General features: G+C 40.0%; 2 protein-coding genes across 5 annotated transcripts in view; one reads left to right on the top strand and one right to left on the bottom strand.

Moving 5' to 3' along the window:
- The window catches only part of LOC131677702 (protoporphyrinogen oxidase), a 166,227-nt gene that overhangs the window by 103,054 nt on the left and 38,690 nt on the right, over nucleotides 1–24,483 (bottom strand). The gene's annotated exons all lie outside the window — the stretch shown is intronic.
- The window catches only part of LOC131677701 (calcium-activated potassium channel slowpoke), a 226,900-nt gene that overhangs the window by 3,697 nt on the left and 198,720 nt on the right, over nucleotides 1–24,483 (top strand). For all 4 annotated transcript variants that reach the window (XM_058957670.1, XM_058957671.1, XM_058957668.1 and 1 more), the window contains exon 2: nucleotides 6,320–6,894. In XM_058957670.1, the coding sequence (XP_058813653.1) occupies nucleotides 6,565–6,894 (330 nt within the window). In that variant the 5' untranslated portion in view covers nucleotides 6,320–6,564. The remainder of the gene's footprint in view (nucleotides 1–6,319; nucleotides 6,895–24,483) is intronic.

Consider the following 24,483-nt stretch of genomic DNA (forward strand, 5'->3'; position numbering starts at 1 on the left):
AGGATTGCATCCGATTCATTGGTACCCCGACAAATCAAGACGGTGATTGTCTACGGACTACTCGGAATAGTCCCCGATGGTGGATCTTCCTACTCCGACGCACAGATTCCTGGAAGTGGAAGATCTTTCGAAACCGCTGCTACCCAGGTAGATGACGAGGTTAGTGCTGCGATTCTGGGTGGAAGAAGACTTCCAGTTGACAGGAGCCCCGACGGCCATTTGCCGCTGCTACTTCACGATCTACTCGAACTAGTTCCTGGGGGTGGACACAACCTACTCCGACTGAGAAGTTTCCCGGCGTCAAAAGCTCTCCCGAAATCACTACCTCGATACTGGTCGGTCAGGCGCTGAGGTCAGTCCTTCGGTTCGGGTTCTCAGAAGCCCCGACAACCCATCGCTGCTCAGTCTAGCTCCCAATGGTAAATCTAGCCTACTCTGGTCGCGTCTATCTCAGAAAGACTGACTTGTCAAGTACTGGCTGAGAGATGTCCTCCGATTCATCAGCGCTTCGACGACCCAAAACCCTGTACTGCTACGTTACTAGTAACTGCACCGCTCGCCATCTTCGATGCAACGCAAACATGATCTGAACGACTGTTTTGTTCACCACGTCCCATTTTTCTTCGTCCGCAAAAAATAATTTGAACACCTGGACCTTATTTCGTTTCGCTTTTGTTTGATTCGCGGACATTCGTAGGCAACGTGCTCAGGCGTCTCCTCTGCATCACGACGTGCAGTGTATAACGGCGATCTCGCATAACCAAACCTGTTCAGAAACTTCTTGAAACGTCTATGACCAGACAAGAACTGCATCATGCGGAGGTTCACTTAATTTTTTTTTTATAATGGATCAAAGAAAAAAAAATTCCTAAATGCATTCCAATTTGATTTTTGTAAAGGAGGCTAATGATTGGGCAAGATATTCAGAAGGGGATTTATTTCCAACATCGGTGTATCAGCAGTCGTAATAGGTTCAGGGGAGAGAAGGCGGACAATGGCGAAAGGGAAAGAATAATAAAACCTGCACCTTTCAGGCCAACGGAAGATCAGCGAAATCAATTAGGACCTCAGGCGTCAAAAATCGGGTTGACGGCTGGTATTCTTTGAACCACATGAAAACCTTCAAAAGTGGCCAGATCATCTGGTAGCACTCGCTTCAAATCCTATTTGTGCAGGTGTAGTTTACGGGTGAATACGGTTACATAGTGGCACTCTAGTACTGGTCGACTCTACAAGGCAGGACATGGGCCTTCTGGAAACGAGAAATAAAAAGAGAGGAGCTATAGAGGGTTATGTTTATAAAAATGTAAATAAGGGACATATAGTGGAGATCGCGACTTGCCAGGATATCCCGATCTGGAACATTAGGTGATCTACATCGGGCCCGATCGGGATCCGTTAACTGGTACCTGGCGTGACAATACCTGATGCATACCCAGACAGCGTGATTTCCCTGTTAATTTGCTATTGTCAGGTCCACTACAGTTTCTAGCCAGATGGTCAAATTCTTGACAATTGAAGCACACTTCCAGTCACTGAGAGACACTCAGTTGGTATGTCTAGACCAACCAATTTTAATTTTCCCGATTTTTGTACCTTATTTGATGCTTCGAATGAAAGCCTAACCGAAGCCTCTTGTGTGACAAAAGGACACTTCGTCGAACGGATAATCATCTACACTTCTTCAAACTCGCATCGTTCTTTCTCATCTCTTAGTTCTGCTTCCAAAAATTCTTCATCCAGGTCTTTGCATTGGTTGTTTGCCTCCAGGCACCAGGCTTTCACTTCCACTGCGTCACCCATGGCTTTCTCGTGAGCTCTTGGTAAACAGAGCTGTTGGACTTCGGATCCCTTTTCAATTCCAATTCCATAATCTCCCCGATGATTTTCTTAATGTCTGCAGCCTCAAATGTCGTGTTTATCCGCATTGCAGGCAGTAGCTTCTCATACGAGTCATCGTTAGCTTTGACTATGAATACGTCACCTTTTTTCGTCCCTTAGGGATCCTTCGCTTTTCGAGACTTGTTGTTCGCCTTCTGTTTTGTACTGCCAACAACTTCCCATTGAGTGTTTAAACCCTCGTTAGTTGCTGCTTTCTTTGTGCCGCAGTACCGGAAGCCTCCTTGTGTTTCTTGGAACCTTCTGGTCACGTACTACCTTGTGAAGCTCTTGGACTCTTCGGCGCAGAGAAGGACACCGTGTTCGTCCCCTGGGTTTTGTCTTTCGCCTCGTAAAGTTCCCTCACTTTTGGCGGTGCCTTACCTCCAAGTACTTATTGGCTACCAATCACTCCTTTTCGGTTAGCTCCGCATTCTGCTCCAGATTTTTCCATTCCTTGACGGCCAATCCGAGGCTACCCTGTATCTTTAGAACCAGTGCCCTGATACCGTCATTCACATTACATCTTTTGTTGACGAAGTTGTGCAGTTCGTTCCCCAGATTTTTAGATGCTTTTACACTCGGTAAACTTGGTACTTTCAACCAGGCGCTACCCTCTTAGTGTTGCTACTTCTGCTGCTTCTACTGCCGCTGCTGCTGTTGCAGCTGCGATTGCAGCAACTGCTCTTGTTTTTGAAGCCGCTGATGCTATTTCTCCTGATCATGCTTTTGTTGCACTGGTTGGCTTTGCCGTTTTATTGGGTAAACTCTAGGCCGTTATTTCCACCCGTTGTACGTACTCGCCTCTTGTGATCCTCCATGGGGAGTAATGTTTAGATCCGGATCGCCGAAGACCTGCCAAGTTTTTAAGGGGACGGAGTCCGGGCTGTTCGCCTACAGTTACCATTCAATTCGCGATCCATGTCCTGTTCGTTGACGTTCGCCATAACGTATATGCCGTAATCAGCATGGTATTGGCGTCGATCCTGATGTGCCGGTTGGCACTCCGGTTGGGCTAGGGTGCTTTTGAGCTAAGCTTTTATTTAATCTCAAAAAAGCGGTACAGACTCGTCTCTACAGAGCTGCTTTTGGACTAATATGACATTTAATAGAAATTTAACAGAGCCCAATACTGCCCAATCACACCATATCCTAGCAAGAGTCCCCAAATGGTAGTATGTCCGGGAGGGGGTTCGTTAGGTCCTAAATTCCTGTCCCTGCTACACCAAAGAGAGAGAGCAGAAAAAATTTCAACCTGAGCAGGAAAAAATGTACAAAAACCAACAACTCAGGGAGCGACCCACTACAACAACTTCTCTTGTGCGGAACCTGATTCCTTCCCAGCAATACCATACGGTATTAATTCGGGGAGGTATGTTTATCTGCAAAACACACAACTACTTAGTAGTTCGTTCCTTCAGTAGGGTTGCAGTACTTCTCCTCGACACACTACCTGTTTCCGACCATCCACACAACGCGGCAATTTCTGTATGGCAGTAGGAAAGGCAGTTGGTTGAGAATTAGTGCTCTTCCCCTACGATGACAATCTGGGTGGCAAACTCCAGATTGTTCTTCGGCTCCCTTATGCCGCTCAACACTACGACTTGCGCCATTCAGCACCGCAACTTCTTGGGCCCTTTGGCTCATTATTCGGTGCCATTTAGCATCGCAACTTCAATAGACCCTTGTCCTCCCTTCTTGGACCATTTCTTCGTTGAGCTCCCAACTTGTTCACGAACTACTCGGTCCAATCCCAAACGATAGACCTATCCTACTCCGAGAGAGGATTCCCCCGGCGCGAGAGCGGTTCGCCCGAAACCGAGTTAACCAGCCAAATGCCTAGGTCAAGCAGGATGCCCGGGTCGTTGGTACCCCGACGACCTGCGACTGATGGTGTCTCATCGCGGTTTACTCAGTCTAATCTCCGACGGTGAATCTAGCTTACGCCGACCGGGAGGTCCCCGACGAAAGAAGTTCCTATTCAACCAGCGAGTTGCCGTGGTCAATTCGGCGATTCCGGTGGAGCAGGGCATCCAGTTCGCTGGTGTCCCGACGACCCGCAACTGTTGGTGTCTCGTCGCCATCTATTCAGTCTAGCTCCCGACGATGAATCTAGCTTACGCTGACGAAGAGTTCACCGGCGAAAGAAGTTCTCTCGTACTGATTCTTGTTTAGTTTTCGCTATGTTTATGTTGCGCCAACCGGTAGGGTGCGGTGGTCGGTCCGGCGATTCCGGGTGGAGCATGGCCCAGTTCACTGCCGCCCCGATGACCCATACCCAGTGCTCTGTCACAGTCTACTCGACTAGACCACGTGGATCTAGCTTACTCCGACGGAGATTTTCCCGGTCATTATTGCTCTCCCGAAATTGTTGCTCACTGTTCATCCACCATTCGCCATTAAGGCTGCCATAATCTTCGTCACCACTCCGTTGACTGCGCTTCACGTGTTTAAGTCGCTTCTCATTCTGTAGACGACATTATTCGGGTTGATATCCGGTCCTCCCGTTTCAAGCATCTGTGTGTCGTTCCGAACCTCGGACATGCGAAGACCACATGCTCAGGTGTCTCCTCGTCGTTCTCACACTTCAGGCATAACGGTGACGTTGTGTGCCTGAACCGATGAAGATACTTCCTGAAGCAGCCGAGACTCGACAGGAGCTGTGTCACGTGGAAGTTCACCCCTCCGTGCTTTCTATTGACCCACGTCGACAGGTTTGGGATGAGCTCCACCTCCCTTTCTCCGTATTTTCCTATTCGTGCTGCCACGTCGCGACTGCTACACCTGTGTGTGTTTGGGTGTGTTTTCAAGATGGAAAAAAGCAGTTATGCGAAATGCGATCGTGAGTCAGTCATTCGGGGACCTTTAACAGGGAAACGCGTTTCTACGAAAAGAACGTGTGCCACGGTTGTGCTAGTACCGGTAATTCCGATATGTTACGCAAGATATACGACAGTGATAAATAGAAAAATATGTGTTTCAGTTGAACATTGTACAATAAATGTCATTTCATTCTAAATCTAAGCAAATCATCATAATTATTATCGCTTACATTGCGGCAAGCTGTACTTTGATGTATTTGAGTATTTTAAAACGTTATTTTCGTGCTCAAAATAAATAGCTTAGGATAATGGCTAAAAAGTTATCACGATAAAACTAATTTTAAGGGGTCTTCCGTATAAAATAAACCAAATAAAATATACTGGAATGCTTTTAAAGCTGGAGGTATGATGTCCTCATCATCTATCTTAATTGAATTGGAAAATAAATTTCGTATATCACTTATAGGCGGATCAATCACTGAACGGTATATTCCAATAGATACTTCTAAAGTTAGACGCTCTGCTATATTTCTCCTTACTGGAGCAAAATTTGGGTAAAAACAAATTTTTCGTCACTGAGGAGAAAATTGTTTTAAAACCTCATTTGCGCGGTAAGGCTACAACTAAATTAGTCATGGAATTTGCGTTTCGACTTCGTCTCATCAGAATCCGACACTAACTTAGTGACAGGACTAATCTAGCGCGGGATTGACGCTAGCTTCAAAAACGGATGAACACAATTAATGTTTCCGTTTTATTGAGCTAGTGTCAATCCGGCGCTAGCTTATTCCTGTCACTAAGTTAGTGTCGGATTCTTATGAGACGAAGTCGAAACGCAAATTCCATAATTATTTAGGTTTAGATACCATTAATTTTGACAACGATCTGAAACACTGTGGCATGAAAATGCTCAGCAACGGAATACTTGCATCTACAAAAACGTAAGTTGTATATAGTATATCTTATCGCCAAAATAACATCGAGGGATTCGATAAAATTTTTTTGGATAGTATTGTATTCTGACAGCTCTACATCATTTATTAAAAACTAAACTAAAAAACCGTGTTTTTCTAACATATTTACAACTGAAAGTCACCCGTTTTTATATCGAAAACAAATTCGTATGGATTCGTGCTTTATCGATTGACCTAAAAAAGTAAACACTTCTACTGTGACGAAATGGAACACAAACCGCGGCAGAAGGAGGCGCAATGAAATATGTAATGATAGAAACATAGCAACCACAGACGGCATCGGAAATGTGCTAACCAAAGTGTGAAATGGAAAACCAAATCGTCGGGAAAACTACGAGGGTTTTAATTGCGACATGAAAAGTGATTAAAGCAGCGCATAATTCCGTTTGGAGAGAGAGAACCCGTGCAGCAGCAGCAGCATCGCTCTGCTATAGAGCATTAGGGCAGTCGAAGAGGAAAATCCTAGTGCTAAAATGATGATGGTGTGGGAAGTGGAGAACCGCATTCAATTGTGTGGGAGAGAATTTTCTTCAGTTCAAACAGTTTGCGGGATGAGTGAGAGACTTTCAACTACAGCAGATCGTAGAAAATATGCTGAGTTAAACTCCAAGTGAAAAATGTTGAAATATTTGTTTTTTTTTGCAGGAGAAAAAGAAAATCTGGATGAAGAATAGCAACTAGTGTAGTTTTTAAGTAACAGTGATTTGAAATAAGGTTATATCCTATCAAATAAACAAATAAACGAGTCTTCGACGGTTACACCAAATTATCAGTGAGTAGTGGCGGCGGCGGTGACAAACCGTTGTGAAATGTCCAATGATTAGGAAAACGGTGTTCAGTGTGGAGTACGACGGATACGTTACGGATCCCCAACCGTTATCTGCTAGGGGATGTCGGGCTGTGACGACGAGGCAGCAGTGTTGACCACAGAGCTACCTGCAAACGATCTCGATGATTGTCTCAAAGTGCGAAAATGGTGGTGTTTTCTATTATCAAGTATATTCACATTTTTGGCTGGACTGCTTGTTGTGCTTTTATGGCGGGCCTTTGCCTTTTTGTGCTGTCGAAAGGAGCCCGAGCTAGCGCCCAATGATCCGAAGCAGAAGGAGCAGAAGGCATCCCGCCAGGGCAAGCAGGACTTCGAGGGTACGTTTATGACCGAAGCGAAGGACTGGGCAGGCGAACTTATCTCTGGCCAAACCACTACCGGAAGAATCTTGGTGAGTAGTACAGCTATTTATTCTATTCCTCAGTCTATTCAATTTTACATGTACCGTAATTGCGATTAATTTTGTCTTGTTCATAATATTGAGAGAGACTCTATTTTTACTATAGTCGTTTACGCCGGTTCGACTAAACTATTAGTCAAAATAAGCATAAAAGTTAAATAATTATATGTACATACTGGCAACAATATTTTTAAAACTTCGCAGGTTACGGGTTCTCTTTCTTTTCCACGAAAAATTTGACAAGCTTGTTTGTGTTTTGTGGAATAATGGAAAGGCGTCCGAACTTTCGGTTTTGACGGCTAAATTCAAGACATACAAATCAGTACCTAGGTGAAACTCAAAATGGCGGCTTCAAAATGTCTATTTCCGTCTGGCTGTGCGTTCGAAAAATGGTCCAAAAAGTACGAGCCTGCAGCCTATTGTAATAAACTGAAATACAAAAACCGTTATAATTTCTTAAAGGTAATGAAATAATGAGCGGCTTACAATTAAAATTAGCATGACAAATTTTTCTTTTTTTATTTTTTGAGTGAAAAAAGTTGATTAAATAAAAGTTTTGATGGGTTATCTTTAAAATATTTGTCCTTATTTGTTCTTATTTGTCCGAACATTAGAGTTTGTTATCTGTGGTAGGAACCTAATGGATAGAATAAACTGTATTTTAAAGCATTTAAGTAAAATGCTTCTAATATTTCAAAATAAGGGTCTCGTTTCCAAATATTCAGCTGGAGTAGTGTATGAGTTATTGATGGCGAACAACTGTCGTTCTACTAAACAGTAATAACTAGACATATCCGCTGTCTAATCGAGAATATGCACAATAGTTCTGATTATAATTTTGTAGAATCCACTACTACAATAAATAGCGATTTTTTTGCTTGTGATTTGGTAAAAACAGTCAATATCAGCACTCTGGATTAAAATTTGAAAATAGTGCCGCGACAAAATGGTGGAATAATCTCAAACGGTTTTGATAAGTTTTCATTATTTGATTTCCAATAGATTCAAATAAATTCAACCGAACAGTTTTTTTAATCCAGTTTTAGACTAGTCAAACGTTTGTACAATTTGCAAGTTCACGGGAAGCAGTGGAAATGTTCATGCATGAGCCAGTCGGGCCCTATTGTCTTGAAAAAAAAATGAACTTGATCACGGGAGTAATTATTTTGGTTCCATCTACTGTTACAAGAAACTGGGCTCAATTTGGGGGCAATTTATTATGCCGGCTGTTCGGCCATGTAGTGTTGTTTCAACCGGCCGACCTAATGGTAAAAGCCCACCAAAAAACACTAATTCCATAGTGTAATGCAACGTGTGTTATGGCTAAAATTGTTGAGGAAGTTTCAATATTCTCAATGGCAAACGTAGTCTAGGAAGAGCCGAGCTCCCCAGTATGCTGTATTACGCAGCGGATCATTTGCTTTAGGTAGCCAAATTTTTTCGCTAACGATTGCCATTATTTTGCCAGATTTTTGTTGGCTGGGGGTTTGTTGAGACTCTCGGCTGATGGTAGTTCGGTGAAGTTTTGCTGAGTTTCGATTATCAAATTTCGATGTGGCAGCCCTAAGTTTGCGCCGCTAAAACAACAATAATGATCCATAAAAAACTGAAAAACGATCCATAAAAAAGTTGTCCATGTTCCATAAAACAAAACTGAAAATCCATAAAACAGTGTGAATGATCCATAAAAAGGGGTGATTTGATCCATAGATTATGTAAAATTGAACCATAAAATGGTCGCAAAAGAGCACTAAAATAGTAATAAAAGAGCAATTAAATTCAACCAATGCCCCATAAAAATATTGGAAATGTTCCATTAAATGATACATTTTGCGCCATAAATTAACTGACATTGATCCATAGAATGTTAACAATGTATAATAAAACACGTCGATATGTTCCATAATATCGACAAAAATGTTCCACGGTATTACAAAATGGAGCAATAAAATGTCAGAAAAAGTTCCATAAATTTGATGAAAATGTTTGCTAAATAATTTTTCTTGGTCCATAGAAAAATGAACATTAGAAATGATTCATATATTGAATGTTAAATTATGGTTCATGGATATTTACAAAACGATCCATAGGAAAAGAAAATGTAAAACGATCCATTAATATGTGCTTATGCACCAGATAAATTAAATTTAATGAATTCATGCGAAATTTTTGCTATTCGAACTAATAATAAAGTTTATTACATTTGGTTGTAATGCCAAACTACAACAAACCATGCATACATGCACTGCATATAACTACAACAAACAATGCATACATTATAGTTAAACTTAAGCTTCCGTATCCCACTAGTGAGGTAACTGACCTCAGCTAACCTGAAATCAATATGGCAACTCTTTAAACGTCAAGGTATTTATGATATTAGAGCGCTGAGAGTTATTAGACCACTGATACAGGCTGGCATGAGTCGCAAATACTATCTGAATAACTATCTGAAGCGAAAACGGACACTTTATACACGAACACTGACTAATGTGGCTACGCCACATCGCTTTCTGGTGCACTGTCCGACTTCGCTATCGCTCAGTCGGCTTTTGACAAGCTATAGCCCCTATGTTTAAGTAAACCGGGCAAATGAGAGGACCACAGGTTTGCTTGCAATTCCAGCTACGGGGTAATCAATGCCTCGTCCAACGGATCCTCAGCGGCTTTGCGCCGCTTCGGATCCTTGGCCTCGGATATGCGGCCAAGCCGCATCACACTAGCTCCCAGTATAAGCTCACTTGTCAAAACACTGTCACTGTTATGAGAATTATTAAGCACAACTTATTTTTTCAGTTTACCATAAAATTTCGCATGAATTCATTAACTTTATTTTTTCTAGTGCATAAGCACATATCAATGGATCGTTTTACATTTTCTTTTCTTATGGATCGTTTTGTAAATATCCATGAACCATAATTTAACGTTCGATATATGAATCATTTCTAATGTTCATTTTTACATCTTCTATGGACCAAGAAAAATTATTTAGGAAACATTTTCATCAAATTTATGGAACTTTTTCAGACATTTTATTGCTCCATTTTGTAATACCGTGGAACATTTTTGTCGATATTATGGAACATATCGACGTGTTTTAATGTATATTGTTAACATTCTATGGATCAATGTCAGTTAATTTATGGCGCAAAATGTATCATTTTATGGAACATTTCCAATATTTTTATGGGGCATTGGTTGATTTTAATTGCTCTTTTATTACTATTTTAGTGCTCTTTTGCGACCATTTTATGGTTCAATTTTACATAATCTATGGATCAAATCACCCCTTTTTATGGATCATTCACACTGTTTTATGGATTTTCAGTTTTGTTATATGGAACATGGACAACTTTTGTATGGATCGTTTTACAATTCTTTATGGATTATTTTAAATATTTTATATGCAAAAGTACATTTTCCCTTTCAATGTGTACAGACGAACCTGCCTAGAAGCCGTGTGGTATCCGGCCTAAAATTGATCCACTGCGTACCTACTCCCATGTCGTAGGAGGCGAGTGAAAACAGGAGTCCCTAAGTCAAGGTGTAGTTCCGTGTCGAGGACTTGATGGCTGAAGGGTACCGCACGGAGCATTTTGGGTTTTGACCTTGCTGCGTTATACGAACCTTTGTCACAGTGGACCATTATTTTCTTCGCAAAACGTGGGAATTAAATGATCGCGTCCCAGTTTAACTTGATATGGCTCTCTACATGCGTTTACATCCCAACTTACTTGATGTCCTCTAGTTGTTGTGCAATATATGTTGGAAATGAAATGTTCAGTTTTCTAAAGAACAATGGTTAGATCAATCTCCAGCAGCGACTATGAATTTATTTTGAATATCCAGGAAGGTAGAGCTTCCATAGCATTGGTTCAAGAGCCGTACTTTCATACAGGAAGCTTCTATATTGGAAAGTTACTTAACACTGCCTTCATTGCTTACAACAAGACAGGCATGACTAACCCATGTGAAACGCCTCGTGCTTTCATTCTTGTTAATAAGGCTATTGGCGCGTTGAAAGTAGTATCCTACGAAGAAGTTTGTCCACTTCGTACTGGTAAATCGACTACGGGAAAACCTTGGTGGATGGCTAAGTTTGAAAGAATGAAGAAGGATATGAGAATAGCTTGGAACCGGCGACAGCGTGATGACTCCAGGGCTTTCAGGTCAGCTCATAGTGCATATAAGAAACTAACTAATACCCATCGCGCGTTGCTGCGATATTCGACGAAATAGGAGGAAAATACAATTTGTTCCAAAGCGCCATCTGGCAAGCAGATAATCCCCAACCAATATCACACAAACACGCCCCATAACAAATGCCTACTGTGTATAAATTTTTGCGGAAATCGTTTAAGCCGTTTGGGAGTCTATAAATCATATACATACAAACATTGACTTTTATATATATATATATATATATATATATATATATATATATATATATATATATATATATATATATATATATATATATATATATATATATATATATATATATATATATATATATATATATATATATATATATATATATATATATATATATATATATATATATATATATATATATATATATATATATATATATATATATATATATATATATATATATATATATATATATATATATATATATATATATATATATATATATATATATATATATATATATATATATATATATATATATATATATATATATATATATATATATATATATATATATATAGATAGATAGATAGATAGATAGATAGATATATAGATAGATGTCTTAGATCTACAGAGCGAGCTGACTGGCAAAACCTATGAACTAATGTCTATTCTAGTCTAAACGAGGCTAGCAGGTTAAATAAAATTCTCCCGGAATCGAAAGATTTTCAAATGGACTCCTTAGAAACCAGAGTGTTCATGTGACGGATGAAAAAGATGTTCTTAATTGTGTTTCCAGGTTGTATCGATCCGGAGCTGAACATTGTTCGCAGATCTCATTCTGGTGATTAGGACTCGTGGGCGTTAGCACAAACAGTGATTACCACTGAATCGGTCAAGTGGCCAGTTGACAGCTTTGCTCCATACAAACCACCCGGAAAAGATGGAATACTTCCCGGGCTACTGCAAAAGGGATTTGATATTCTCAAACATGTCTTGAAAAAGATTATGCTTTCCAGTCTTGCTACCGGGTATATTCCGAAAGCGTGGCGAGAAATAACTGTTAGATTTATTCCCAAAGGGGGGCGCTATGAAGAAGCCAAGAGTTTCAGGCCTATCAACGTAAGATCTTTTCTTGTAAAGGTTTGGAACGGATAATCGATCATCACATCAGGAATAAATTAACGCTGAACTAAATTACTGCACAAAATGCAACACGCATATCAATGTAGAAAATCCACGATGACTCTACTTCACGATGATGTTTACTATACTGAGACGGGCTTCTCGCTCAAACAATCTAGCTTGGGTCTGTTCCCAGATATTGAAGGTGCTTTTGACAATTCCAGTATATTCCGGAACAATCTTTGACTTAATGCATTAAGGGCTGTCGAACAGTGGTATCGACAAGTTAAAATATCAGTTAACCCAAACAAAACTTAAATGGTTCTTTTCACGAAGAAGCGAACAACAATCGGGGTCATCCCTTGCAATTCTTTGTTTCTCAGCTACTGTGTGCAGATCAAGTCAAATACGTGCAGTGCAGACGAACTTTTGGAAAGACCTCTCTCACACCTAAATACATCTATAGGAGTTACACGACAATTGTACGTCTAATACTGTCATGCGGCTGCCCTGTGTGGTGGCAGAGGGGAAAGCTGTGATGACAGTCCATTCAAAACTAAACCATCTGCAAAGAATGGCGCTCATGGCGTTGAGTGGTGCTTTCACCACAACTTCCACTGCTGCTCTCGAGGCACTTCTAAATATCAAACTATTACACATACACCTCAAACAAGAAGCACTATCATGTGCATACAGACAGCAGGTTACTGGGCTTTGGAACAGTCACCATTGCTACCAGTCATACACGACTGTGGCCACAAATGATTACGTGGGGTGAAGATATTCTTGCTCATAGCGATATTACACTAACATTTCCTTAACAGGGCATCCCATGCGAAGATTCCCTCTCGAGAGGAGTGGTTATCTGGCTATATGGAACGACAACAACAAACGCCAGTGGCTTGCTTCACTGACGGTTCTTTGAAGGAGGGACATTCTGGTGCTGGTATTTACTGTCGTGAAATGAGATTGGAACATTCTCACTCACTAGGTAGATACTGTCCTGTATTTCAAGCAGAAATCTTCGCGATTGTGTGCGGGGTACAATCGGCCCTTCAACATAGCTTGTCCGGCAAAGTTATAAATGTCTGTCTGCTCCGATAGTCAGGCTGCAATCAAGGCCCTTAAATCAGACAAATCACGATCCAAGCTAGTGATCGCGTGCTGAATCCAAGTCGAAGAACTAAGCATTATCAACACAATCTACTTTGTCTGGGCGCCTGGACATTCCGGTATTACTACAAATGAATGGACTGGCGCAGTGGTAAGGGTAAGTGCAGCGATTGATTTCGTTGGTCCTCAGTTCGCCCTACCAATTTTGACAAGTTGGATAAGAGAAAAAAATACAGTCCTGGGCTTCGTCCGAGAACGGCGTTTCTAGAATAATCCTGCCCAGCGATTTCGAAAAATCTCCTACATTTTTCGAAACTCCACTACGGCATGCTGACCAGGGCTTTAACCGGCCACTGCAAACTCAATCATCACATGGCAGCTATTCAGCGCGCTAAGTCATTTTCATGTGATCTTTGTAAATACGACTATGGAACCTCATATCATCTGATATGCAACTGCTCAGCAGTAGCAAAATGGCGATTTCGAGTTTTTGGCTGTCTTTACATATACGATACCGTGTTTGAACGACTGAAACTCAGAGACATACTAAGGTTTCTTATCCAATGCGGTAAAGGGCTCTAGGCTTACCCGTAGGCGATTTGAGCTATTTGGAGTTTACCTTACCTGCTGTTTGTTTTTGTGCTGTTATTTTTCACACCCTTCCAACTATACTTCCAACCCTCCTCCTTCTCCTTTCCTTCCGCTCAGGAAATGATGAGAAGACACAGTAAGGCACAAATCCCCGACCTGATTCCTGATTCTGATTAATTGATTGTCAGACCGGGGTGTTGGCTACACCATGCGCACATTCATTTTTCCTCCCACTCTATGTCTAATCTTCTATTTGTTATCATTACCACATTGTTGAAAAACGGGGACATTCAAACCTTTTAGCATTATTTCAATCTGGGAATCTAATAATTGAGATCTAGCGAAACAATACGCGGCGCATCCCCTGACAATATATTCGGTATTGTGATATCCGTCGCCACAAACTCATATACTAGTATTCACAAGCCCTGTATGTCGGAGATGCGCATCTAACGTGTATGTGAATGGACATGCGCCGAGACATCACACAAGTGAACTCTCGACCCACATCCATTCCACTAAACTAAGGTTTGGTCGACACTTTCGGTGTAATGGAATGTAACCACCGTCCCAACTCTTCTTTACTCCGCGATGTCTGGCTCCTTTCTAGCGTCCTCTGACGAGAAATGTTAAAACATTCATTGAGGCAGATCGGTCTTTCGTAAATGTGACATTCTAATGCATCCGACTTATCTAAAGATTATTACCCGTGATGCAGCAATGGGAAGGGATCCTAACTAAGGCAATCTTGTACGATCTTACAGGTAAAGCCCGCAGGAGTTCCCATATTTTTCCCAGGAAATAAGGGAAGTACATTCTAGGTTTCATTGAACGAGAAGTCTCTATTAAGCTGAGGCTGCCGAAACGATAAAGTAAAGATCGGCGCAATGCAAAGATCAGTACCTTTAATTCTAATCTGACAAGCGACTACGCTTACGGTTGGGCCATCCTGGTATCGGTTGAGGACGGGATGCAGGGTCATGTATTCTGAAAAACTGTTTCAGTATCAGTGATAGTTTTTCTACGGAAAAGTCCATATCGATCGCGAAATTCCACAAATTCTCCGGCTCGATTGCCTGAAGTGAGTTATGAAGTCTAGTTGTCAGTCTTCGAAAAATGACATCCTGCATTTCGTCATATAGAACCATCTGAGGACAAATCTGCGTTACTAGAAAAGGAGAATGATCTGCGTTACAAGCAATTAACGACTCAAGATATTCTGACCCGGTGCAGTTAATTAAAACTTCTTGATTTACGAACAGGAGGTCCAAGGTTCGGTTTCGTGTGTTATTTAGTGTACACATTTGTCGCATGTTCAGTACAAATATTCCGTCCAGTCCAGTAAGGCAGTACTCGCCCTCGAAAAAGTTGATTCAGAGGGGTCTGGGAAAGCATATCCGGAGGGAAGTCCAGGTTGGTTATAATCACCAAATAGTAAGTGAGCCGCATTGGATACAATGAAAGTGCGATGTCAAGTATAGAGTCTATGTGCTTGTGAATATTTTCTACACCACTTGGTGGGTCGGGGGGAATATATGTATACTACACCCATACAAATATTAGTACCTTGAGTCGAATGATTGGAGCGAGTTGATTTGATCATTCAGCCACGTTTCGGTCAGCACAACATCATGATTGACATCTGAAGTACCGACGAACAGCTCATCAATTTTTGTGTGTAGTACTCTAACGTTCTGATAGTAGATTCTAAGATATCCCTACATGTAGTCACCTGTCGAGCGGGGGTGATGGAAGCAAGCGCCTGTAATTGGGGTGGGTTATCGACGGGGGCAGCATCTGTATGTCCTACTTCGGAAGAACATATAAATTCATTCTATTAACTTGCACAAACAGATGTTCCATGTTCTACAAATTGGTCTGATTTATTTAAAGCGTTGTTATCGAACTGGAAAAGGTCGCTATCGTGTCCTTCGAGTTACGTGGTAGATTGACGGACCTCGCTGACGCAATCGACCTGATTACGTCAGTTCGCAAGCTGCAATTGTAGGTTGAATTCAGGGTGCGCAGTATCGCGAATAGATTCGGGAGGACATATACCCTCCTTAGCTTTACCTGACCGGGAAAGGACATAGCATCCAAGTTCCGTGGCAGTCAGCCAAGCATTGGTGGCGGAATCGAGTTGATTACGTCCGAGCTGAATACATTATTTTATGGAAAATAAATCCCTAGAAACACCTGGTTTTATGCGTCCGGATTTTAAGTGAATTAGACTTCATAAAACAAATGGTAAATAAGGTCCCATGGATTGGTTTGTATTAATGGATTAAGATTCTTTTGCAGATGACGTTGCACATTTTTGCTTAATGGGGCAATATCCATGTTATCGTGGTAAACGATGGTTTGAAGTTGATCTTGTAGATAAACCTTTTATTTGTAATTTAGCTTTAACAATCCCAAGTGTATTCAATTTCTTTCCGGATATCTGCTCGAACGATATAGTGGAGAGATTCTGGATCTTTTGTGGGTGACAACATTCCGTACCAAAACACATCGATAGCTGTATTCAGCGTAAAACTACGGTGCTGGCTCATACAGGCTGATTTTTGAAAGGAATGCATAAAGGTTATTTTGCTATCCAAATTTTGGTTTTCTTCAAAAGATCTCTGGTAATGCAACATTTTGTTGTGCATGAGAGCAGTCAGTAACTGACACTAACTTGCTGCCAGTTAGACGATATATTCAAACTAACACCAAATTGGTGCCAGTTAGACACTAAATCCAAGCAGTTCACACATGTGTGAATGCCTAAAGGAACTGGCTGGTACCGCTCTCCTATACTCGTCAGCGACCGACAGCTTCGATGCTTGACTAACCGAGACATCACTCGGTACCAGAAAGTTACTTTAGATAAACACCTGTTATGTGAACCGTTTGGGTTTAGTGTCAAACTGGGGCCCATTTCATATTAGTTTGGATATATCATTGAACTGGCAGCAAGTTGATGTCAGTTACTGACGAGTGGAACACAAAACATTCAAATCCAACAGTCATGGTAATAAATGGTAAATAAGATATAGGACATATCCACTAGCCGTGAGTAATCTTATCACAGTCGGACCCTTCCAACCTGCCACCAACATTCCGTGTGTGTCCTTTTGCAGGAAAATGCAATGTGTTTGTGAACTCTTCTCAGCCTAAAACCATTTTCTACTTAACAAACCACCTAGATAAATTATTCTGTGTCCGCAAGTCGCTTGAATCAAGCTTTATGGAGGATATATTAGGCATTCGTACAAAGAACCCCATTATTTTCTGTGTAAAAGTTAGACAAAACATGATGCATATCCAAAGTTATACAACAAGAGATATAATGCAGACATAAAACCAACTTTTATTCTGAAACAGGGCGAGATTTACTGAATTGTTTAAAATGTGACTCACAAACTCCACTGCGCATTTTGAAGACTGCCAAAAGACCCTCATAAATTACCATCCTAATTCGATCTGTCATCAGCACAAACCGGTGCAAAAAAAAATTCTGCAAGCAACGAAAACGAAACCCATTATACGGTTGAACGCTGGAAACATCCCCAGCTCGTCAATGTCTGTTTCTAGCGGAGTTAAGCCGTCACAGAGAAAAACAAAAACCATATTTACTGTGTTGATAGATGTATACAACTGCTGTAATAGTAAATCGGGGACAGAAGATAAAAATATATATACGACTCCTCCCTACCAGAAGCTGCAAAACACAGGAAAACAGAACCGGTCATTTTTCACATCACAATTTGGCATGCGCTTGTCACAGAGTTTCCATCAGTCGATGAGGAGGACCAAGCAGAAAAACAAGCCCATAACGCCGGTCGGAGATTCAGGTCAACAACACGGTATGTGGACGTATATATTACAGAAATAAAATCGCTTTGACGGTGTCAGTTTGGGTGCTACTATCATCGAAGTCACGTGGATTGATTCTATGACATATCGATGTGCTTCGATGGCGTTGGGTATTAGGCTCATGTTCCATAATTGGTCGTATCTTCTATTTTGATGCTATTCGTTGCTGTTTTCTAGCTGCATTGTTATTGATATATACATCGCTAGTGGGTCTACTATTGATGCTTTTCCGTTGGGATTTAATATTTACCAATATCAGATTGCGCAAATATATCTATTATGTGCCTAGTATTTTGGGAATGACCTAAAACGGTACTAGTGTAACATTTTTGCCTTGCAGTCTTTATGTCTTTACGAAAAGATTTGTTAAGTCTTGTCAGTGATTTCCATTTATTATTTTCTAGCCAATATTAATAACATAGTCTGTCGAGCTAGTTCTGAAAATATCTACACATACAATCAGCTAATTCCGCTTAATCTAATGTGCAGTCGATATTACAACCTGTAACTGCCATTTGAATCAGCATGGTATAAAAAAATGTTGATCACAATACGTCTGATTTCGATTTGCCACATTACTTGGATTGCAAAATTACTGCAAAATGCAGTTTTTAGAATTTTGAAATTCTGCTTTAGTACTTAGCTACAGCGAAACACCATATTAGAAAATGTGAGACTAAAATTACATTTTACTGTTAGGAGTTTTGGTGTACACTCAGTTTCCTTATCTCTGTTTGTCTTAAAGATGAACACAGATGTCGGTTGGTAAGCATTGCGTGTATACAGTTCGTGATATATGGAGGTACTCCATGTTCGCGTGTTGCTTCCAAAACTGATTCGAAAGACACGTTGTCAAAAACAACTTCAATATCAAGAAAAACTTCTAAACTGGATTGCTTTTGCGTAAAAGCTTTTTTCATATCGTAGACAGCTTTGTGTAACGGTGTGCTATTAGACTTCCCCCGCTGATATGCATGCTACATAGCCCAAGCTAATATCCCGAATATAGTGGTCGATTAAAAGCTCCGCTAATCTGAGAAGGCAGGAGGTATGTATTCTGTTGCAAGACTACAAATAAGAACTTTATTCGAAATATGCTTGAAGTGTTCATATTGTCTTTGAAGTGGAACTGGAATGATTCCATCTTTTCCCGAAGACTTAGACGTAGCACAACTTTCAATCGCCCATTTGATCTATTCGGTTGTCACAATGCCCAAAAATCAGAACTACTTGAAAAGAACTCAGTAGTAATCATCAGTGCTGGCTCCGTATAGTCTGGAAAGTGTGTGTCCAAAAGACAGTTGATTACTACATCTTCGTCAGACGAGTATACACCATTAGCAGTTCTAATCGAGCTGATATGAAAGTCTTTCGATTTTGAAAGTAACTTATTTAATCTCGTTGAGACTTGAGACATTTGTGCAGAGGCATTCCCAACCACATCGTGCAGAGGATGGAAGGGCAGACGTGTAGCGTGCGGTTGACCAGGTTGGCCCCCGCCAAGGGCGCCAGCTTCAAAGGGGCGCTGAAATCATGACAGCCTTTTTAATTTTTGTGAGGATAAAACATGAAATTAGTCAAGAAAATGTGCCATATCCAAGTGAACTGAACATTGAAAAAGAAGAAAATATAAACACCAAAGGGTTGCAAAACTAATGTAATTTTTACTCAAGGAGAAACTGAGTCAGGTTCTAACTCTAACTGCTGTTTTAACAGACTCCCCCATGTGAGAGTGATACTCTTCCAAAAGAGCATAATGATTTGTCATAGTGAGTGGCGTAGCTCTTTTTTGTTTTTCTGCAAGAGTGCTTATATCGTCTTTAAAGGGAACGCTTTAGATGCCAAGGACCCTTGAACACACATCATATGGACTCTCTCATAATAGGCATAACTATTTTTCAGCATTCTCAATGCAAGAGTCATCCTCATGATTCTCGGTACAACAGTCGAACAGGCAGACGATTCTTGTCAAAGAAAACTTAGGTAAACACCAAAGTTTACCCGATACGAGTTTGAAGGGACACACAATTTTGTCCCATCCACTGCGATTTTCATTCAAAAATATTTGCTCAATGAAGCAAAGGGACCTTGAAACAGCCAACCCCGTGCTTCAGTAGATTCACGCACAATTTCGAACCTGTAATTCCACCGTTGATCTCAACTTTATAAGCGGACATTTAGACGCGAGAGTCCTTCATACAAGCCTTGTCGCCACTAACGCCATTTGCTCGCTTTAGACAGAATATCACATTTCTGAACTTATCTGGACGACCTTTCGGGATATCTATCACTATTGAATATGTCTGCGTTACTTCTTTCAAAACCTTTACAATACTCAGCTGATTATATTTGGTCCAAAAGAAGCTCCAATATGGGCCAACTGAGTTCAATCAATGTTTTTAAATGGGTCTTTGACCCTTCTAATTCACGAAAGAACTTGGTGTTATCGAACTGAAACACCTGCACCTCGAGTTTGTGTCAGTGGAATGTTATACAACGTATGTTGTATTCACTTGTCTATATTTTAAATACTATAACTCAGAAAATTACAATTCATATCTCTGTTTAAAAGAAATAGCCTTAGTATTTGTCTATGTAAAATTATTTCAACCTTTTTATTTGAAGACTTTCTTTGGGGGGATTCATGTTTACCACGGCAAATTCGCTGAGAATACTGCAAATGCCTTTGTGGCCACCGCCTTAGGAGAGCAGAGCCATTTCCATGTACATACGAAATCATTGTTCGATAGTTGAACTAAAAAGAATGGCAAACATCAAAGGGGCGCAAAACTGAGACTTCGCCAAGGGCGCCAGGAGGTCACGCTACGGCTCTGTCGAAGGGTATTCATTTCTGTATGCTTTGCGAGACAACTTAAAGACTTCCGACACGTGCCGGCGTCTGCGATTCCAAGCTCTTCTGCATAACGTTTTGAGTCGAACAAGTTCGGTATTCCATCAAGGTGTTCCTCTATAAGCACGCATAACTCGAAGTGTACAAGCCTCTTGGTATGCTGGTACTATGAGTGAGTTTGTTTTATCCACGACCTCGTCCAAGTCACTTGGAGATTCAACCGTCCATGAAACCTAGTCTCCAAGCCCGCTTCGTAGCTTAATGTCAAATGCAAGGTAAAATATGAGTCACACACACTCGACCATCACAAGAATCGTTATTCCTTGTCGTGCAGCAAGAAATGCTAGGCTCGAAAATAAATTATCCTGTTTCTATATCATCTGAAGTGGATTCGCCAACGCAATATTGATTGCTGCGAAATGGAATGTTTATTGAAAAACAAGATGTGGCTTTTCTGGAGCCGCATTATGTCCAGTTTCATCACATCAGAAACGTGGCTCTGCTCACGTTTGAAATGTTAAGAATAACACTTTTGTAGGCCTTTCAAGTTTAAAAATAAAGATCAATGTTTGTGAAAACAAGATGTGGCTTTTCTGGAGCCGCATTATGTCCAGTTTCATCACATCAGAATCGTGGCTCTGCTCACGTTTAATATGTTAAGAATAACACTTTTGTAGGCCTTTCAAGTTTAAAAATAAAGATCAATGTTTGTGAAAACATTCATTTAAAATATTAATTTTTTGTCATATTGTTACTTGGTTTTCGTAGATTGTCATAGTGTTATGTCAGCACTATTATAATGCATGGCCAAACGGAACAGATAAACGAACTCTAGGCACATGCACTTCTGATTTTAATTAAGTCAATCAGAAGTAAAACGCATCAAACTGAGTAGTATTGATGTAGTTCATATCATCACTTCTAATACATTAGATTTTTTTAGCATAACAAATAAAGGTTGTGCACGAAATTATTGCACTACGTAGAAACTGTGGCCAAAAATTAATTCGTTATCCAAGTTAAGAAAAAAGTTTCTGTTTGTGATATGTAATATTTAAAAACAGTTTCGAAAGGCACTCATAAACTTTTACACAGTAGTATCTGTATCTTCTACTTTCATTAGGTATATTTTCATTTCATTTTTAGTGCGATCTGATTTTTTTTAGCTGCTGCTTCGTACTTGCCGAGTATCTTTCGATTAACTGAAGTTCCGGGCCGGTTGGCGTATTGCAGTTGTTTGGCACAAACTTTATCTTGATAACTCTATACAGCTCTACAACTGATTTTGCATAACGGCGCGATGTCAAACCCGCCCAAAACACCAAAGCTCCACAGTAGATTGCCCAGAAAAATCAAGAATTTTTGAAAACTCAATCGGCCCACCTCTGAGTCGATTCGTAATCCCACTAGGAGTATTTGCTCCAAATTGGAAGCAAATTGGACAAGTCTAGCTACCGAACCAAAAGTTGGAAGCGAGTTGTTTGTTTGTCCACATGTGTCGTCCCAAACGGGTAGTACATTATTAATGTAGCTAAGGATCCGTTTTGGGACAGGTATGCCATACCTCGTGAGGCGTCATAAAATGCTTTCCGAAGTATCGCTCCATTCGAAGAAATAGTTCTGCACAATGGCAGAGAATATGTTCCGAGCTCTTGACTTTTGCCATTTTTTTTCAGATGATACTTAGCAGGACAATGTCCCGTAAAATCTGATGATAGTGCAAACCAACAAAGATCAAAATAGACAAGTATGATTTTTTCCGTATTTTGTCCGCATTTAATGTATGCAACCTCATTTTCCTAAAGGAATAAAAAAAGCTTTGCAAAGTTTCGTGTTCCACTCGTCAATAACTAACACCAACTTGCTGTTAGTTAGACAATGCATTATAACTAACACCAAATTGGCGTCAGTTGGACACTAAATCCAAACAGTTCACATAACATGTGTAAACGCCTACAGCAACTGGCTGCTACCGAGTGATGTCTCGGTTAACCAAGCACATATTCTCTGGGTCGCTGACGAGTATAGGGAAACGAACTGTCTGATAATCAAACGCCTGAGAGTATGCAACCTCATTTTACCATCAAATAGTGTTATACTTCAGCGATAGATTTCAAAATTTGTAGGGGAGACTGTGGAGACTTGATCCCCTTTTTTATTTTTCAGTCCAACTCCGTGGAATGATAAAAATCTATGTATTTTTTTGTAGTTTTATATTGTTTCTAGGGATGACTAATAATCATAAAAAAATTACATGGAAATATTATACTAAACATGAGCTATGAGCATTTCTGGAAAACAACAAAAAAAAATGGAAAATTCTTAGATTAGTGGAGACTCGATCCCTAATTTGGGGACACTTGATTCCTTTATGAAAACGTGTTTAAAAGAGCATGTAGGGTAATAAGCCTATTTTTGCCCTGTTTCTACTATCATCCTACCCATCTGAAGCCTTTGGTTAGAGCAGCGTCTGCCATCTTTGCTCAACGCATTGACTCAAATGGTATTGCGATAATAGGAGTACTCGATTAGAGATTTTGAGGCGCTCAAACAGAAGATTTTCACTATTCTCAATACAATTTTGTTATTATATTGGCTCTTAATAAGAGGCGAATGACCTTAACGTTAAAACCTCTATAATCGAAATAAAAAAATGGACCTTAATAACAAATCAAAGAAGCTGAAATAATAAAATTATTGTAGTAATAATGTGGTACCCTTCGAAATAGGGCAAAAACGGGTACATTACCCCATTCAATTTTATAAATGGATTGTAGTATTGATTAAATTGTTATGATTAGATATTGTTATTTTTGTTACTACATATTACGCATCTCTCACCTGATTGTTTTACGATTTCCCCAAATCTCCGTGCAATTATTTGAAAGCTGTCTTTATTATGGTTGAGGAACGTCAAATGTGGGATGAATGGTTGCTACGTATACTGTAGTAAACAATTACAGTTATGTTTCTTTACGATGAAGCGTTCATTTTTGACATTTTTTTACATTTCTTATAAAAGAAATGTATAGAATTCGCTCAAACTTTCAAGATTTTTTCCGAGGCCCGGAGGGCCAAGTCTTATATACCAATCGACTCAGCTCGACGATTTGGGACAATGTCTGTGTGTGTGTGTGTGTGTGTGTGTGTGTGTGTGTGTGTGTGTCTGTGGGTGTGTGTGTATGTAACGGACAAATTCTCATTCGTGTTTCTCAGCAATGGCTGAACCGATCTTATCCAAACCAATTTTAAATGAAAGAACTAAAAAACAGTATGAACGCTATTAATTTGTTTTTGATTCTGATGTTTAGTTTTTAAGATATAAATGTTTGAATGCGTAAAAATGGCGTTTTTTGCAGTTTTTTTAAATTATCTGCAGAAATTGACAATATAGATTACCAATTTGTATGTTTTTAGACAGCTTTAACGAATACCTTTCGAACAAGCTATAGATTGTTGAAATCGGACTATTATCAAAAGAGATATTTATAATTAAATGCGGACGAAAGATTTTTATCATTTCCCATTGCCAGAAATATGACCAAAAACATGTAATCTATTATTAACGCCAAAACGGCTTATTTTAGGTCAATTGTATCTTCGGAGAATTTAATGGAGCTAATATGCCCTTTCTTTTGGTATTGTGCTTTTGCTGATTAATCCCCCTATGAGTGAGATATTTTCTCAAATTTTCTTGGAAGTGATTATAACGAAATGATGCCTTCAGCAAATTTGTAGCTCTTACTTTTGCGAATAACTTTACTGAAGACTTCAAATATCTATTTTGAATACTTTAAAAGTTATGGCTTGTTGTTTGTGGATTACTCTTCGTCGCCTATTTATTGTTCAATATAGTAATAATCCATTGAAATAAGCCAAACATTATT

Source organism: Topomyia yanbarensis, chromosome 1 (assembly GCF_030247195.1).
Source record: "Topomyia yanbarensis strain Yona2022 chromosome 1, ASM3024719v1, whole genome shotgun sequence".
Taxonomy (NCBI): Eukaryota; Metazoa; Arthropoda; class Insecta; order Diptera; family Culicidae; genus Topomyia; species Topomyia yanbarensis.